Here is a 21,126-nt window from a genome sequence, read left to right as displayed (position 1 = left end):
GACTGGGTAACACCATAGGGGTCCATTTAGGACTGGGTAACACCATAGGGTCTAGAGGTCCATTTAGGACTGGGTAACACCATAGGGTCTAGAGGTCCATTTAGGACTGGGTAACGTGTGTGTGTGTGTGTGTGTGTGTGTGTGTTCAGGGTAATGGAGGCGGTGCGAAGACAGATGGTGGAGTGTGACTTCAGTCCAGAGTTTCTCCAGATACTTCAAGGTTTCTACCAGACCCTCCCCCTACCTCCCAGCTGCATCGCTCTGAGAAACAGGTATAGACCCTCCCCCCTTCCTCCCAGCTGCATCGCTCTGAGAAACAGGTATAGACCCTCCCCCCTACCTCCCAGCTGCATCGCTCTGAGAAACAGGTACAGACCACCCCTACCTCCCAGCTGCATCGCTCTGAGAAACAGGTATAGACCCTCCCCCTACCTCCCAGCTGCATCGCTCTGAGAAACAGGTACAGACCCTCCCCCTTCCTCCCAGCTGCATCGCTCTGAGAAACAGGTATAGACCCTCTCCCTTCCTCCCAGCTGCATCGCTCTGAGAAACAGGTATAGACCCTCCCCCCCTACCTCCCAGCTGCATCGCTCTGAGAAACAGGTATAGACCCTCCCCCCCTTCCTCCCAGCTGCATCGCTCTGAGAAACAGGTATAGACCCTCCCCCCCTTCCTCCCAGCTGCATCGCTCTGAGAAACAGGTATAGACCCTCCCCCTTCCTCCCAGCTGCATCGCTCTGAGAAACAGGTATAGACCCTCCCCCCTACCTCCCAGCTGCATCGCTCTGAGAAACAGGTATAGACCCTCCCCCCTACCTCCCAGCTGTATCGCTCTGAGAAACAGGTACAGATCCTCCCCCTCCCCCTTTCAGTGTTAAAGGGACAGACCGTTAATGTGTGTGTTCCAGGCTGTGTGTTCTCCCCTGGTCAGATGTCATGCTGGTCTCAGTCTTAAAGGGACAGACTGTTAATGTGTGTGTGTGTGTGTTCCAGGCTGTGTGTTCTCCCCTGGTCAGATGTCCTGCTGGTCTCAGTGTTAAAGGGACAGACCGTTAATGTGTGTGTTTGTTCCAGGCTGTGTGTTCTCCCCTGGTCAGATGTCCTGCTGGTCTCAGTGTTAAAGGGACAGAACGTGACGGGGATCCGCCCGGGAAAAGGGAAGAAGGAGCCGCTGACTGAATCTGCCGCTGTTGTCCTGCTGAGAACTGAAACATTACAGAGACTCAACAGGTATTTACCATCACAATCAATATCTGCAGTCAACTGGTCCACGAGGTCATTTGTAGGTTTTCCTACTTACAAAGCATGTAGAGGTCTGTAATTTTTTATCGTAGGTACACTTCAACTGTGAGAGACGGAATCTAAAACAAAAATCCAGAAAATCACATTGTATGATTTGTAAGTAATTAATTTGCAGGTCACGTTCATCAGTCAGCTGGTCCACTCTGTAATACAGTATATGGTCACGTTCATCAGTCAGCTGGTCCGCTCTGTAATACAGTATATGGTCACGTTCATCAGTCAGCTGGTCCGCTCTGTAATACAGTATATGGTCACGTTCATCAGTCAGCTGGTCCGCTCTGTAATACAGTATATGGTCACGTTCATCAGTCAGCTGGTCCGCTCTGTAATACAGTATATGGTCACGTTCATCAGTCAGCTGGTCCGCTCTGTAATACAGTATATGGTCACGTTCATCAGTCAGCTGGTCCGCTCTGTAATACAGTATATGGTCACGTTCATCAGTCAGCTGGTCCACTCTGTAATACAGTATATGGTCACGTTCATCAGTCAGCTGGTCCGCTCTGTAATACAGTATATGGTCACGTTCATCAGTCAGCTGGTCCACTCTGTAATACAGTATATGGTCACGTTCATCAGTCAGCTGGTCCGCTCTGTAATACAGTATATGGTCACGTTCATCAGTCAGCTGGTCCGCTCTGTAATACAGTATATGGTCACGTTCATCAGTCAGCTGGTCCGCTCTGTAATACAGTATATGGTCACGTTCATCAGTCAGCTGGTCCGCTCTGTAATACAGTATATGGTCACGTTCATCAGTCAGCTGGTCCGCTCTGTAATACAGTATATGGTCACGTTCATCAGTCAGCTGGTCCGCTCTGTAATACAGTATATGGTCACGTTCATCAGTCAGCTGGTCCGCTCTGTAATACAGTATATGGTCACGTTCATCAGTCAGCTGGTCCGCTCTGTAATACAGTATATGGTCACGTTCATCAGTCAGCTGGTCCGCTCTGTAATACAGTATATGGTCACGTTCATCAGTCAGCTGGTCCGCTCTGTAATACAGTATATGGTCACGTTCATCAGTCAGCTGGTCCGCTCTGTAATACAGTATATGGTCACGTTCATCAGTCAGCTGGTCCGCTCTGTAATACAGTATATGGTCACGTTCATCAGTCAGCTGGTCCGCTCTGTAATACAGTATATGGTCACGTTCATCAGTCAGCTGGTCCGCTCTGTAATACAGTATATGGTCACGTTCATCAGTCAGCTGGTCCGCTCTGTAATACAGTATATGGTCACGTTCATCAGTCAGCTGGTCCGCTCTGTAATACAGTATATGGTCACGTTCATCAGTCAGCTGGTCCGCTCTGTAATACAGTATATGGTCACGTTCATCAGTCAGCTGGTCCGCTCTGTAATACAGTATATGGTCACGTTCATCAGTCAGCTGGTCCGCTCTGTAATACAGTATATGGTCACGTTCATCAGTCAGCTGGTCCGCTCTGTAATACAGTATATGGTCACGTTCATCAGTCAGCTGGTCCGCTCTGTAATACAGTATATGGTCACGTTCATCAGTCAGCTGGTCCGCTCTGTAATACAGTATATGGTCACGTTCATCAGTCAGCTGGTCCGCTCTGTAATACAGTATATGGTCACGTTCATCAGTCAGCTGGTCCGCTCTGTAATACAGTATATGGTCACGTTCATCAGTCAGCTGGTCCGCTCTGTAATACAGTATATGGTCACGTTCATCAGTCAGCTGGTCCGCTCTGTAATACAGTATATGGTCACGTTCATCAGTCAGCTGGTCCGCTCTGTAATACAGTATATGGTCACGTTCATCAGTCAGCTGGTCCGCTCTGTAATACAGTATATGGTCACGTTCATCAGTCAGCTGGTCCGCTCTGTAATACAGTATATGGTCACGTTCATCAGTCAGCTGGTCCGCTCTGTAATACAGTATATGGTCACGTTCATCAGTCAGCTGGTCCGCTCTGTAATACAGTATATGGTCACGTTCATCAGTCAGCTGGTCCGCTCTGTAATACAGTATATGGTCACGTTCATCAGTCAGCTGGTCCGCTCTGTAATACAGTATATGGTCACGTTCATCAGTCAGCTGGTCCGCTCTGTAATACAGTATATGGTCACGTTCATCAGTCAGCTGGTCCGCTCTGTAATACAGTATATGGTCACGTTCATCAGTCAGCTGGTCCGCTCTGTAATACAGTATATGGTCACGTTCATCAGTCAGCTGGTCCGCTCTGTAATACAGTATATGGTCACGTTCATCAGTCAGCTGGTCCGCTCTGTAATACAGTATATGGTCACGTTCATCAGTCAGCTGGTCCGCTCTGTAATACAGTATATGGTCACGTTCATCAGTCAGCTGGTCCGCTCTGTAATACAGTATATGATATGTGCTGCAAACTGTTGTTTGATATTCTGCGTAACTTTATGTCTGTTAGTTGTTTGCTCTCGTTTGTGTTTAATATCCGCTAAGGGGGATTCCTTAGTACTGACTCCGTCACACACACACACACACACACACCATCACACACCATCACACACCATCACACACACCAACACACACACCAACACACACACACACACACACACACACACACACACACACACACACACCAACACACCATCACACACACACACACCATCACACACACACACACACCATCACACACACACAAACACCATCACACACACACACACACACACACCATCACACACACACACACACACACATACACACACACACACCATCACACACACACACACACACCATCACACACACACACACACACACCATCACACACACACACACACCATCACACACACACACACACACCATCACACACACACACACACACCATCTCACACACACACACACACACCATCACACACCATCACACACACACACACACACCATCACACACCATCACACACACACACACACCATCACACACCATCACACACACACACCATCACACACAATCACACACACACACACACACCATCACACACACACACACACACACCATCACACACCATCACACACACACACACCATCACACACACACACACCATCACACACACACACACCATCACACACACTGTACATGATATTTCCTTATTTCGTTTATTTCTGTTTGTCTGTAGGTACAGGGAGTTGACCCGTTACCTGAAGGTGGTTCATAGTGGGAACACTGAACGGTGAGTCACTGCTCTACCTGTTACTCTGTTACTCTATATCTACCTTTTACTCTGTATCTACCTGTTACTCTGTTACTCTGTATCTACCTGTTACTCTGTATCTATCTGTTACTCTGTATCTACCTGTTACTCTGTTACTCTATATCTACATGTTACTCTGTATCTACCTGTTACTCTGTATCTATCTGTTACTCTGTATCTACCTGTTACTCTGTTACTCTATATCTACATGTTACTCTGTATCTACCTGTTACTCTGTATCTACCTGTTACTCTGTTACTCTGTATCTACCTTTTACTCTGTATCTACCTGTTACTCTGTTACTCTGTATCTACCTGTAACTCTGTTACTGTATCTACCTGTTACTCTGTATCTACATGTTACTCTGTATCTACCTGTTACTCTGTATCTACCTGTTACTCTGTTACTCTGTATCTACCTGTAACTCTGTTACTGTATCTACCTGTTACCCTGTATCTACCTGTTACTCTGTATCTACCTGTAACTCTGTTACTGTATCTACCTGTTACTCTGTATCTACCTGTTACTCTGTATCTACCTGTTACTCTGTATCTACCTGTTACTCTGTTACTCTGTATCTAACTGTAACTCTGTTACTGTATCTACCTGTTACCCTGTATCTACCTGTTACTCTGTTACTCTGTATCTACCTGTAACTCTGTTACTGTATCTACCTGTTACTCTGTATCTACCTGTTACTCTGTATCTACCTGTAACTCTGTTACTGTATCTACCTGTTACTCTGTATCTACCTGTTACTCTGTATCTACCTTTTACTCTGTATCTACCTGTTACTCTGTTACTCTGTATCTACCTGTAACTCTGTTACTGTATCTACCTGTTACCCTGTATCTACCTGTTACTCTGTTACTCTGTATCTACCTGTAACTCTGTTACTGTATCTACCTGTTACTCTGTATCTACCTGTTACTCTGTATCTACCTGTAACTCTGTTACTGTATCTACCTGTTACTCTGTATCTACCTGTTACTCTGTATCTACCTGTTACTCTGTTACTCTGTATCTACCTGTTACTCTGTATCTACCTGTTACTCTGTTACTCTGTATCTACCTGTAACTCTGTTACTGTATCTACCTGTTACTCTGTATCTACCTGTTACTCTGTATCTACCTGTTACTCTGTTACTCTGTATCTACCTGTAACTCTGTTACTGTATCTACCTGTTACTCTGTATCTACCTGTTACTCTGTATCTACCTGTTACTCTGTATCTACCTGTTACTCTGTTACTCTGTATCTACCTGTAACTCTGTTACTGTATCTACCTGTTACTCTGTATCTACCTGTTACTCTGTTACTCTGTATCTACCTGTTACTCTGTATCTACGTGTGTGTGTGTGTTTAAAGTTTGTCCGTGTGCCTAATGTGTGTGTGTGTTTAATGCTTGTCTATGTGCCTAACGTGTGTGTGTGTGTCTACTCTAGTGTCCAGGCGGTGCGGGATCTGATCCCTCTCTTCCTGATGAAGGCCGGGGACTTTAGCTCCGCCCTCTCCTCCTTCTTCTATCCGCCCCCTGGGGTCTGCTGCCCCGTGTGCCGCCTAACGCCACGCCTCTTCACCTTCTACCTACGCATCATCACCACGGCAACCGCGCCCAGCGTCACCGCTGCCATTGCAACGCAGCCCCTCTCCCCCGACACTCCCTGGGAGGAGGTCAAAGGTTAGATATATACACACACATCTAGCTATCTCCTGTCTGATATACACACACATCTAGCTATCTCCTGTCTGATATACACACACATCTAGCTATCTCCTGTCTGATATACACACACATCTAGCTATCTCCCGTCTGATATACACACACATCTAGCTATATCCTGTCTGATATACACACACATCTAGCTATCTCCTGTCTGATACACACACATCTAGCTCTCTCCTGTCTGATATACACACACTTGTCCTGTCCTCCTCCCTCTCTCCTCTGTCTTGTCCTGTCCTCCTCCCTCTCTCCTCTGTCTTGTCCTGTCCTCCTCCCTCTCTCCTCTGTCTTGTCCTCCTTCATCTCTTCTCTCTGTTCCTGTCCTCCTCCCTCTCTTCCCCTCTCTTTTCCTGTCCTCCTCCCTCTCTTCCCCTCTCTTTTCCTGTGCTCCTCCCTCTCTTCCCCTCTCTTTTCCTGTCCTCCTCCATCTCTCCTCTCTCTGTTCCTGTCCTCCTCCCTCTCTTCCCCTCTCTTTTCCTGTCCTCCTCCATCTCTCCTCTCTCTGTTCCTGTCCTCCTCCCTCTCTCCCCTCTCTTGTCCTGTCCTCCTCCCTCTCTCCTCTCTCTGTTCCTGTCCTCCTCCCTCTCTCCTCTGTCTTGTCTTGTCCTCCTCCATCTCTCCTCTGTCTTGTCCTGTCCTCCTCTATCTCTCCTCTGTCTTGTCCTGTCCTCCCCCCTCTCTCCTCCCCTCTCTTGTCTTGTCCTCCTCCATCTCTCCTCTCTCTGTTCCTGTCCTCCTCCATCTCTCCTCTCTCTGTTCCTGTCCTCCTCCCTCTCTCCTCTGTCTTGTCCTGTCCTCCTCCCTCTCTCCTCTCTCTTGTCCTCCTCCCTCTCTCCTCTCCTCCCCTCTCTGTTCCTGTCCTCCTCCCTCTCTCCTCTGTCTTGTCCTGTCCTCCTCCATCTCTCATCTCTCTGTTCCTGTCCTCCTCCCTCTCCCCTCTCTCTTGTCCTCCTCCATCTCTCCTCTCTCTTGTCCTGTCCTCCTCCCTCTCCTCCCCTCTCTGTTCCTGTCCTCCTCCCTCCTTCTCCTCTCTTGTCTTGTCCTCCTCCCTCCCTCTTCTCTCTGTTCCTGTCCTCCTCCATCTCTCCTCCCCTCTCTGGTCCTGTCATCCTCCCTCCTATCCCCTCTCTTTTCCTGTCCTCCTCCCTCTCTCCTCCTCTCTCTCTTCTTCTTCTAGGTGCTGTGGTTCCCAGGCAGGTCGAGGTGGTAAAGTTTGGCCTGAGGGTTCTGAAGAGCAACATGGCTGTCTACAAGGACGTGAGTCTCACAACCTTGAGTCTAGAACTTCAGACCTCTGAAACTCAGACCTCTGTAACTCAGAGCGCTGAAACTCAGAGCGCTGAAACTCAGACCTCTGTAAATCAGAGCGCTGACACTCAGAGCGCTGACACTCAGAGCGCTGACACTCAGACCTCTGACACTCAGAGCGCTGAAACTCAGAGCGCTGAAACTCAGAGCGCTGAAACTCAGAGCGCTGAAACTCAGAGCGCTGAAACTCAGACCTCTGTAACTCAGACCTCTGAAACTCAGAGCGCTGAAACTCAGAGCGCTGAAACTCAGACCTCTGTAAATCAGACCGCTGACACTCAGACCGCTGACACTCAGACCGCTGACACTCAGAGCGCTGAAACTCAGAGCGCTGAAACTCAGAGCGCTGAAACTCAGACCTCTGACACTCAGAGCGCTGACACTCAGAGCGCTGACACTCAGAGCGCTGACACTCAGAGCGCTGAAACTCAGACCTCTGTAACTCAGACCTCTGAAACTCAGAGCGCTGAAACTCAGAGCGCTGAAACTCAGACCTCTGTAAATCAGAGCGCTGACACTCAGACCACTGACACTCAGACCGCTGGCACTCAGACCGCTGACACTCAGACCGCTGACACTCAGACCGCTGACACTCAGAGCGCTGAAACTCAGAGCGCTGAAACTCAGAGCGCTGAAACTCAGACCTCTGACACTCAGAGCGCTGACACTCAGAGCGCTGACACTCAGAGCGCTGACACTCAGACCTCTGACACTCAGAGCGCTGACACTCAGAGCGCTGACACTCAGAGCGCTGACACTCAGAGCGCTGACACTCAGAGCGCTGACACTCAGACCTCTGACACTCAGACCTCTGACACTCAGAGCGCTGACACTCAGAGCGCTGACACTCAGAGCGCTGACACTCAGACCTCTGACACTCAGACCTCTGACACTCAGACCGCTGACACTCAGACCTCTGACACTCAGAGCGCTGACACTCAGAGCGCTGAAACTCAGACCTCTGACACTCAGACCTCTGACACTCAGACCTCTGACACTCAGAGCGCTGACACTCAGAGCGCTGACACTCAGAGCGCTGACACTCAGAGCGCTGACACTCAGACCTCTGACACTCAGAGAGCTGACACTCAGAGAGCTGACACTCAGAGAGCTGACACTCAGAGAGCTGACACTCAGAGCGCTGACACTCAGAGCGCTGACACTCAGAGCGCTGACACTCAGAGCGCTGACACTCAAAGCGCTGAAACTCAGAAATGGGCAGTCATTCAACCTGTGTGGACATAATGTGTGTATCTGTGTTTCAGTCTCAGAGTTGGGCATACTTTCTCCACGTGCTCAATTCTCCTGCTGGTCCTCCTGACACTGCCTTTCTGACGGTACACACACACACACACACACACACACACACACACACACACACACACACACACACACACACACACACACACACACACACACACACACACGCGCTTGTCTTTCTCTGGGCTGTTGTTGTTGTTGTTGTTTCAGCATTGTGTGTTTTGTAGGAGGCGAGAAACGTTACCATGGAGATCCTGCTGAACCAGGGATCTCTGGGACACCTCATCCAGATCCCACGGACCTTCCTGATGGTGTGCACACCACACACACACACTCACATTGTACACACACACTCACACACACCACACACACACACCACACACACACACTCACATTATACACACACACTCACACACACCACACACACACACCACACACACACTCACATTGTACACACACACACACACACACTCACACCAGACACACACTCACATTATATACACACACACACACACACCACACACACACACACTCACACACACCACACACACTCACACACTCACATTATACACACACACTCACTTACACCACACACACACTCACATTATACACACACACCACACACACACACTCACATTATACACACACACTCACACACACCACACACACACTCACATTATACACACACACTCACACACACCACACACACACTCACATTATACACACACACTCACACACACCACACACACACACTCACATTATACACTCACACACACCACACACACACACTCACATTATACACACACACTCACACACACCACACACATTATACTCACACACACCACACACACACACTCACATTATACACACACACCACACACACACACACTCACACACACTCACATTATACACACACACCACACACACACACACTCACACACACACACCACACACACTCACATTGTACACACACACACACACCACACACACACTCACATTATACACAAACACTCACACACACCACACACACACTCACATTGCACACACACCACACACACACACACACACACACACACACACACTCACATTGTACACACACACACACACACCACACACACACACTCACATTGCACACACACACACACTCACACCAGACACACACACACCACACACACACTCACATTGCACACACACACACACTCACACCAGACACACACTCACATTATACACACACACACCACACACACACTCACATTGCACACACACACACACTCACACCAGACACACACTCACATTATACACACACTCACACACACACCACACACACACTCACATTATACACACACACACCACACACACACTCACATTGCACACACACACACACTCACACCAGACACACACTCACATTATACACACACTCACACACACACCACACACACACTCACATTATACACACACACACCACACACACACACTCACATTGCACACACACACACACTCACACCAGACACACACTCACATTATACACACACTCACACACACACCACACACACACACTCACATTATACACACACACACCACACACACACACTCACATTATACACACACACTCACACACACCACACACACACACTCACATTATATACACACACCACACACTCACACACACCACACACACACTCACATTGTACACACACACACACACACACACACACTCACACCAGACACACACTCACATTATATACACACACACACCACACACACACACTCACACCACACACACACTCACACACACCACACACACACACTCACATTATACACACACACACTCACACACACCACACACACACTCACATTATACACACACACTCACACACACCACACACACACTCACATTATACACACACACTCACACACACCACACACACACACTCACATTATACACACACACTCACACACACCACACACACACTCACATTATACACACACACTCACACACACCACACACACACACCACACACACACTCACATTATACACACACACACCACACACACTCACATTATACACACACTCACACACACCACACACACACACTCACATTATACACACACACACCACACACACACTCACATTGCACACACACACACACTCACACCAGACACACACTCACATTATACACACACACACCACACACACACACTCACATTATACACACACACCACACACACACACTCACATTATACACACACACTCACACACACCACACACACACACTCACACACACCACACACACACACTCACATTATACACTCACACACACCACACACACACACTCACATTATACACACACACTCACACACACACACTCACACACTCACATTATACACACACACTCACACACACCACTCACACACTCACATTATACACACACACTCACACACACCACTCACACACTCACATTATACACACACACTCACACACACCACACACACACACTCACATTATACACACACACACTCACACACACCACACACACACACTCACATTATACACACACACTCACACACACCACACACACACACACTCACATTATACACACACACTCACACACACCACACACACACACACTCACATTATACTCACACACACTCACATTGTACACACACATACTCACACCAGACACACACTCACATTATACACACACACACTCACACACACCACACACACACTCACATTGCACACACACACTCACACACACCACACACACACACTCACATTGCACACACACACACACTCACACCAGACACACACTCACATTATACACACACTGTGGTTTTAGATGTTTAGATGGGGGGGGGGAGACACTGTGGATTTAGATGTTTAGATCGGGGGGGGGCACTGGATTTAGATGGGGGGGGGAGACACTGTGGATTTAGATGGGGGGGGGAGACACTGTGGATTTAGATGTTTAGATCGGGGGGGGCACTGGATTTAGATGGGGGGGGGAGACACTTTGGATTTAGATGGGGGGGGAGACACTGTGGATTTAGATGGGGGGGGGAGACACTGTGGATTTAGATGGGGGGGGGAGACACTGTGGATTTAGATGGGGGGGGAGACACTGTGGATTTAGATGGGGGGGGGGGAGACACTGTGGATTTAGATGGGGGGGGGGACACTGTGGATTTAGATGGGGGGGAGACACTGTGGATTTAGATGTTTAGATGGGGGGGAGACTGTGGATTTAGATTTTTAGATCGGGGGGGGACACTGGATTTAGATGGGGGGGGACTGTGGATTTAGATGTTTAGATGGGGGAGACTGTGGATTTAGATGTTTAGATGGGGGGGGGACACTGTGGATTTAGATGTTTAGATGGGGGGGGACACTGTGGATTTAGATGTTTAGATGGGGGGGGGGGACTGTGGATTTAGATGTTTAGATGGGGGGGGGGCTGTGGATTTAGATGTTTAGATGGGGGGAGACTGGATTTAGATGTTTAGATGGGGGGGGGGGCTGTGGATTTAGATGTTTAGATGGGGGGAGACTGGATTTAGATGTTTAGATGGGGGGGAGATACTGTGGATTTAGATGTTTAGATGGGGGGGGGCTGTGGATTTAGATGTTTAGATGGGGGGGGGACTGTGGATTTAGATGTTTAGATGGGGGGGGCTGTGGATTTAGATGTTTAGATGGGGGGGGGGACTGTGGATTTAGATGTTTAGATGGGGGGGGGGGGACTGTGGATTTAGATGTTTAGATGGGGTGGGGGCTGTGGATTTAGATGTTTAGATGGGGGGGGGGACTGTGGATTTAGATGTTTAGATGGGGGGGGGCTGTGGATTTAGATGTTTAGATGGGGAGACACTGTGGATTTAGATGTTTAGATGGGGGGGAGACACTGGATTTAGATGTTTAGATGGGGGGGGGCTGTGGATTTAGATCTTTAGATGGGGGGGGAGACTGTGGATTTACATGTTTAGATGGGGGGGGGGAGACACTGTGGATTTAGATGTTTAGATGGGGGGGGGAGACACTGGATTTAGATGTTTAGATGGGGGGGAGAGACACTGTGGATTTAGATGTTTAGATGGGGGGGGGAGACACTGTGGATTTAGATGTTTAGATGGGGGGGGGGGGCTGTGGATTTAGATGTTTAGATGGGGGGAGACTGTGGATTTAGATGTTTAGATGGGGAGACACTGTGGATTTAGATGTTTAGATGCGGGGGGGAGACACTGTGGATTTAGATGTTTAGATGGGGGGGACTGTGGATTTAGATGTTTAGATGGGGGGGAGACACTGTGGATTTAGATGGGGGGGGGGACTGTGGATTTAGATGTTTAGATGGGGGGGGACTGTGGATTTAGATGTTTAGATGGTGAGACACTGTGGATTTAGATGGGGGGGGGGACTGTGGATTTAGATGTTTAGATGGGGGGAGACACTGTGGATTTAGATGGGGGGGGACTGTGGATTTAGATGGGGGGGGGACTGTGGATTTAGATGTTTAGATGGGGAGACACTGTGGATTTAGATGTTTAGATGGGGGGGGGGGGACTGTGGATTTAGATGTTTAGATGGGGGGGGGCTGTGGATTTAGATGTTTAGATGGGGGGAGACACTGTGGATTTAGATGTTTAGATGGGGGGGCACTGTGGATTTAGATGTTTAGATGGGGGGGGGGGACTGTGGATTTAGATGTTTAGATGGGGGGGAGACACTGTGGATTTAGATGTTTAGATGGGGGGGGGGACTGTGGATTTAGATGTTTAGATGGGGGGGAGACTGTGGATTTAGATGTTTAGATGGGGGGGGACTGTGGATTTAGATGTTTAGATGGGGGGAGGGAGACACTGTGGATTTAGATGCTTAGATGGGGGGGGGGGAGACACTGGATTTAGATAGGGGGGGAGACACTGGATTTAGATGGGGGGGGAGAGACACTGTGGATTTAGATGTTTAGATGGGGGGAGAGACACTGTGGATTTAGATGTTTAGATGGGGGGGAGAGACACTGTGGATTTAGATGTTTAGATAGGGGGGGGAGACTTTGGATTTAGATGTTTAGATGGGGGGGAGACTGTGGATTTAGATGTTTAGATAGGGGGGAGACTGTGGATTTAGATGTTTAGATGGGGGGGAGACTGTGGATTTAGATGTTTAGATGGAGGGAGACTGTGGATTTAGATGTTTAGATGGGGGGGGGGGTTGTCATGGTAAAAAGCTTTCTATTGTAAAGGCTGTTGTGGTAACAACCATTCTATTATAAATGTTGTCATGATAACAAGCGTTCTATTATAAAGGCTGTCATGGTAACAAGCTTTCTATTATAAAGATGGGGGGGGGAGACACTGTGGATTTAGATGTTTAGATGGGGGGGGGGGGGGGACTGTGGATTTAGATGTTTAGATGGGGGGGGGACTGTGGATTTAGATGTTTAGATGGGGGGGGGGACTGTGGATTTAGATGTTTAGATGGGAGGGGAGACTGTGGATTTAGATGTTTAGATGGGGGGAGACACTGGATTTACATGTTTAGATGGGGGGGGGGACTGTGGATTTAGATGTTTAGATGGGGGGGAGACACTGTGGATTTAGATGTTTAGATGGGGGGGAGACACTGTGGATTTAGATGTTTAGATGGGGGGGGGGACTGTGGATTTAGATGTTTAGATGGGGGGGGGACTGTGGATTTAGATGTTTAGATGGGGGGAGACTGTGGATTTAGATGTTTAGATGGGGGGGAGACTGTGGATTTAGATGTTTAGATGGGGGGAGACTGTGGATTTAGATGTTTAGATGGGGGGGAGACTGGATTTAGATATTTTAGATGGGGGGGAGACACTGTGGATTTAGATGTTTAGATGGGGGGGAGACACTGTGGATTTAGATGTTTAGATGGGGGGGGGACTGTGGATTTAGATGTTTAGATGGGGGGAGACACTGGATTTAGATGTTTAGATGGGGGGGGGGGACTGTGGATTTAGATGTTTAGATGGGGGGGGGAACTGTGGATTTAGATGTTTAGATGGGGGGGGGAGACACTGTGGATTTAGATGGGGGGGAGACTGTGTATTTAGATGTTTAGATGGGGGGGAGACACTGTGGATTTAGATGTTTAGATGGGGGGGAGACACTGTGGATTTAGATGTTTAGATGGGGGGGAGACACTGTGGATTTAGATGTTTAGATGGGGGGGGAGACACTGTGGATTTAGATGTTTAGATGGGGGGGGGGGAGACACTGGATTTAGATAGGGGGAGACTGTGGATTTAGATGTTTAGATGGGGGGGGGGCTGTGGATTTGGATGTTTAGATGGGGGGGAGACACTGGATTTAGATGTTTAGATGGGGGGAGGGAGACACTGTGGATTTAGATGCTTAGATGGGGGGGGGGGAGACACTGGATTTAGATAGGGGGGGAGACACTGGATTTAGATGGGGGGGAGAGACACTGTGGATTTAGATGTTTAGATGGGGGGGAGAGACACTGTGGATTTAGATGTTTAGATGGGGGGGAGAGACGCTGTGGATTTAGATGTTTAGATAGGGGGGGAGACTGTGGATTTAGATGTTTAGATAGGGGGGGGGGACTGTGGATTTAGATGTTTAGATGGGGGGGGGAGACTGTGGATTTAGATGTTTAGATGGGGGGGAGACTGTGGATTTAGATGTTTAGATGGAGGGAGACTGTGGATTTAGATGTTTAGATGGGGGGGGGGGGTTGTCATGGTAAAAAGCTTTCTATTGTAAAGGCTGTTGTGGTAACAACCATTCTATTATAAATGTTGTCATGATAACAAGCGTTCTATTATAAAGGCTGTCATGGTAACAAGCGTTCTATTATAAAGGCTGTCATGGTAACAAGCTTTCTATTATAAAGGCTGTCATGGTAACAAGCGTTCTATTATAAAGGCTGTCGTGGTAACAAGCTTTCTATTATAAAGGCTGTCATGGTAACAAGCGCTCTATTATAAAGGCTGTCATGGTAACAAGCTTTCTATTATAAAGGCTGTCGTGGTAACAAGCTTTCTATTATAAAGGCTGTCATGGTAACAAGCGCTCTATTATAAAGGCTGTCATGGTAACAAGCTTTCTATTATAAAGGCTGTCGTGGTAACAAGCGCTCTATTATAAAGGCTGTCATGGTAACAAGCGCTCTATTATAAAGGCTGTCATGGTAACAAGCGTTCTATTATAAAGGCTGTCATGGTAACAAGCTTTCTATTATAAAGGCTGTCGTGGTAACAAGCGCTCCCATTTGAAGTAAAGTCTAGATATTAGAATGCTTTCTGTAAAAAAATGTAGCTGTGAGTTAGTTTCACATAATCCACTTTTTATTTAACACACAGAGACTGAACATGTAGGTCATATTCTGTTTCTTAATTAGTTAAAACATGCATTTTCCCCTGTAGGGGTGTCACCTTTCGGGGGCCTCACCAGTTTCCATCCCTGAGTATAATTCATGTGTATTTCTTTAATTGATTGCTGTTGGTAACTTGTGTGTGTTTATCTAGGTGTATCCAGACCAGGCCCTGTTGCTGTTGGTAACTCAGGCTCTGGCGCTACGGATCCTCCACGAACCTCTGACCCCAGCTCTACCTGTCCTCAACTATTACAAGGTATACCTCTCCTCTGACCCCCGCTCTCTCCTCTGACCCCCGCTCTCTCCTCTGACCTCCTCTCTACCCGTCCTCAACTATTACAAGGTATACCTCTCCTCTGACCCCCTCTCTCTCCTCTGACCCCCGCTCTCTCCTCTGACCTCCTCTCTACCCGTCCTCAACTATTACAAGGTATACCTCTCCTCTGACCCCCGCTCTCTCCTCTGACCCCCTCTCTCTCCTCTGACCCCCGCTCTCTCCTCTGACCTCCTCTCTACCCGTCCTCAACTATTACAAGGTATACCTCTCCTCTGACCCCCGCTCTCTCCTCTGACCCCCGCTCTCTCCTCTGACCCCCGCTCTCTCCTCTGACCTCCTCTCTACCCGTCCTCAACTATTACAAGGTATACCTCTCCTCTGACCCCCTCTCTCTCCTCTGACCCCCGCTCTCTCCTCTGACCTCCTCTCTACCCGTCCTCAACTATTACAAGGTATACCTCTCCTCTGACCCCCGCTCTCTCCTCTGACCCCCTCTCTCTCCTCTGACCCCCACTCTCTCCTCTGACCCCCGCTCTACCTGTCCTCAACTATTACAAGGTATACCTCTCCTCTGACCCCCGCTCTCTCCTCTGACCCCCGCTCTCTCCTCTGACCCCCGCTCTCTCCTCTGTCCTCCTCTCTCTCCTCTGACCCCCGCTCTGTCCTCTGACCCCCGCTCTCTCCTCTGACCCCCGCTCTCTCCTCTGACCCCCGCTCTCTCCTCTGACCCCCTCTCTCTCCTCTGACCCCCGCTCTGTCCTCCTCTCTCTCCTCTGACCCCCGCTCTCTCCTCTGACCCCCGCTCTCTCCTCTGACCCCCGCTCTCTCCTCTGACCTCCTCTCTCCTCTGACCTCCTCTCTACCCGTCCTCAACTATTCCCAGGTACACCTTCTGGGCGCTCATGTTGGGTGTCTTTTAGGTCCCAGTTGTTGTTGCTAGTCAACTTTCAGTGGACAACCCCATAGTGTCTTTCAGAACCCCTCATAAAAACCCACCTGTTTAGTTTTGGTTGTTGTCAATGACTCTGTTTGGCAATGACATGTAGTGGTAGGATGAGAAATGACATGTAGTGGTAGGATGAGAAATGACATGTAGTGGTAGGATGAGAAATGACATGGAGTGGTAGGATGGTAGGATGAGAAATGACATGGAGTGGTAGGATGAGAAATGACATGTAGTGGTAGGATGAGAAATTACATGAAGGGGTAGGATGAGAAATTACATGGAGTGGTAGGATGGTAGGATGAGAAATGACATGGAGTGGTAGGATGAGAAATGACATGGAGTGGTAGGATGAGAAATGACATGTAGTGGTAGGATGAGAAATGACATGGAGTGGTAGGATGAGAAATTACATAGAGTGGTAGGATGGTAGGATGAGAAATTACATGAAGTGGTAGGATGGTAGGATGAGAAATGACATGGAGTGGTAGGATGAGAAATTACATGTAGTGGTAGGATGGTAGGATGAGAAATGACATGGAGTGGTAGGATGAGAAATGACATGTAGTGGTAGGATGAGAAATTACATGGAGTGGTAGGATGAGAAATGACATGGAGCGGTAGGATGGTAGGATGAGAAATGACATGGAGTGGTAGGATGAGAAATTACATGGAGTGGTAGGATGAGAAATGACATGGAGCGTTAGGATGAGAAATTACATGGAGTGGTAGGATGAGAAATGACATGTAATGGTAGGATGAGAAATGACATGGAGGGGTAGGATGAGAAATTACATGGAGTGGTAGGATGAGAAATGACATGGAGGGGTAGGATGAGAAATTACATGGAGTGGTATAGGATGAGAAATGACATGGAGGGGTAGGATGAGAAATGACATGGAGTGGTAGGATGAGAAATGACATGGAGTGGTAGGATGAGAAATGACATGTAGTGGTAGGATGAGAAATGACATGGAGGGGTAGGATGAGAAATGACATGGAGGGGTAGGATGAGAAATGACATGTAGTGGTAGGATGGTAGGATGAGAAATTACATGGAGTGGTAGGATGGTAGGATGAGAAATTACATGGAGTGGTAGGATGGTAGAATGAGAAATGACATGGAGGGGTAGGATGAGAAATGACATGGAGTGGTAGGATGAGAAATGACATGGAGTGGTAGGATGAGAAATGACATGGAGGGGTAGGATGAGAAATGACATGTAGTGGTAGGATGAGAAATGACATGGAGTGGTAGGATGAGAAATTACATGGAGTGGTAGGATGAGAAATGACATGTAGTGGTAGGATGAGAAATGACATGGAGGGGTAGGATGAGAAATGACATGGAGGTGTAGGATGGTAGGTTGAGAAATGACATGGAGGGGTAGGATGAGAAATTACATGGAGTGGTAGGATGGTAGGATGAGAAATGACATGGAGGGGTAGGATGGTAGGATGAGAAATGACATGGAGTGGTAGGATGAGAAATTACATGGAGTGGTAGGATGAGAAATGACATGGAGTGGTAGAATGAGAAATGACATGGATTGGTAGGATGAGAAATGACATGGAGGGGTAGGATCAGAAATGACATGGAGGGGTAGGATGAGAAATTACATGGATGGTAGGATGGTAGGATGAGAAATGACATGGAGTGGTAGGATGAGAAATGACATGGAGGGGTAGAATGGTAGGATGAGAAATGACATGGAGGTGTAGGATGGTAGGATGAGAAATGACATGGAGTGGTAGGATGAGAAATGACATGGAGGTGTAGGATGAGAAATGACATGGAGGGGTAGGATGAGAAATGACATGGAGCGGTAGGATGGTAGGATGAGAAATGACATGAAGTGGTAGGATGATAAATGACATGGAGGGGTAGGATGAGAAATGCCATGGAGGGGTAGGATGAGAAATGACATGGAGGGGTAGGATGAGAAATGCCATGGAGGGGTAGGATGAGAAATGACATGGAGTGGTAGGATGGTAGGATGAGAAATGACATGGAGGGGTAGGATGATAAATGACATGGAGGTGTAGGATGAGAAATGCCATGGAGGGGTAGGATGAGAAATGACATGGAGTGGTAGGATGGTAGGATGAGAAATGACATGGAGTGGTAGGATGGTAGGATGAGAAATGACATGGAGTGGAAGGATGAGAAATTACATGGAGGGGTAGGATGAGAAATGACATGGAGTGGTAGGATGGTAGGATGAGAAATTACATGGAGTGGTAGGATGAGAAATGACATGGAGGGGTAGGATGAGAAATGACATGGAGGGGTAGGATGAGAAATGACATGGAGTGGTAGGATGGTAGGATGAGAAATGACATGGAGTGGTAGGATGGTAGGATGAGAAATGACATGGAGGGGTAGGATGAGAAATTACATGGAGGGGTAGGATGAGAAATTACATGGAGGGGTAGGATGGTAGGATGAGAAATGACATGGAGCGGTAGGATGAGAAATGACATGGAGTGGTAGGATGGTAGGATGAGAAATGACATGGAGGGGTAGGATGGTAGGATGAGAAATGACATGGAGCGGTAGGATGAGAAATGACATGGAGTGGTAGGATGAGAAATGACATGGAGTGGTAGGATGAGAAATGACATGGAGCGGTAGGATGAGAAATGACATGGAGTGGTAGGATGGTAGGATGAGAAATGACATGGAGCGGTAGGATGAGAAATGACATGGAGCGGTAGGATGAGAAATGACATGGAGTGGTAGGATGGTAGGATGAGAAATGACATGGAGGGGTAGGATGAGAAATGACATGGAGTGGTAGGATGGTAGGATGAAAAATTACATGGAGTGGTAGGATGGTAGGATGAGAAATGACATGGAGCGGTAGGATGGTAGGATGAGAAATGACATGGAGTGGAAGGATGAGAAATGACATGGAGTGGTAGGATGGTAGGATGAGAAATGACATGGAGTGGAAGGATGAGAAATTACATGGAGCGGTAGGATGGTAGGATGAGAAATGACATGGAGTGGTAGGATGAGAAATGACATGGAGCGGTAGGATTGTAGGATGGTAACTGACATGGAGTGGAAGGATGAGAAATGACATGGAGCGGTAGGATGGTAGGATGAGAACTGACATGGAGGGGTAGGATGGTTGGAGGGGTATAAAAGGCCTGCTACCTAGACTAGTGACAACACCTCCAGCATTTATTTTACCTTTATAATTCTTATTTTCTATGACGGCCTGGGAACAGTGGGTTAACTGGTCTAGGAACAGTGGGTTAACTGGTCTAGGAACAGTGGGTTAACTGGTCTAGGAACAGTGGGTTAACTGGTCTAGGAACAGTGGGTTAACTGGTCTAGGAACAGTGGGTTAACTGGTCTAGGAACAGTGGGTTAACTGGTCTAGGAACAGTGGGTTAACTGCCTGTTCAGGGGCAGATGGACAGATTTGTACCTTGTCAGCTCGGGGGTTTGAACTTGAACTTGCAACCTTTCAGCTACTAGTCCAACACTATAACCACTAGGCTATCCTGCCGCCCCTGTTCTGAAATTGTTTTCTGCATCTCAATCTCATCTGAAAAAGTTTTTTTTTTTTTTATTAAATAGCTCTCCTTGGGTCCTCGCAGTGCTAGAGGCGTCACTACAGACCCGGGTTTGATTACAACCGGCCGTGATTGGGAGTCCTATAGGGTTTACTCGGCTCATTGCGTTCTAGCGACTCCTTGTGGCGGGCCTGGCGCCTGCAGGCTGACCCCGG

The 21,126-nt window shown here is 48.0% G+C and overlaps 1 protein-coding gene across 1 annotated transcript in view; it reads left to right on the top strand.

The window, feature by feature from the left end:
• Positions 1-6,186, top strand: part of LOC139369970 (uncharacterized) — a 41,681-nt gene extending 35,495 nt beyond the window's left edge. Inside the window, exons 10-13 of the mRNA XM_071109253.1 lie at positions 150-272; positions 1,075-1,230; positions 4,426-4,479; positions 5,946-6,186. Coding sequence (XP_070965354.1) covers positions 150-272; positions 1,075-1,230; positions 4,426-4,479; positions 5,946-6,186 — 574 coding nt within the window. The remainder of the gene's footprint in view (positions 1-149; positions 273-1,074; positions 1,231-4,425; positions 4,480-5,945) is intronic.
• Positions 6,187-21,126: the final 14,940 nt, after the last annotated feature.

Source organism: Oncorhynchus clarkii, chromosome 17 (assembly GCF_045791955.1).
Source record: "Oncorhynchus clarkii lewisi isolate Uvic-CL-2024 chromosome 17, UVic_Ocla_1.0, whole genome shotgun sequence".
NCBI classification, from domain to species: domain Eukaryota; kingdom Metazoa; phylum Chordata; class Actinopteri; order Salmoniformes; family Salmonidae; genus Oncorhynchus; species Oncorhynchus clarkii.
The sequence above is the reverse complement of the archived record's forward strand: the minus strand, read 5'-3'. Positions and strand labels throughout refer to the sequence as shown.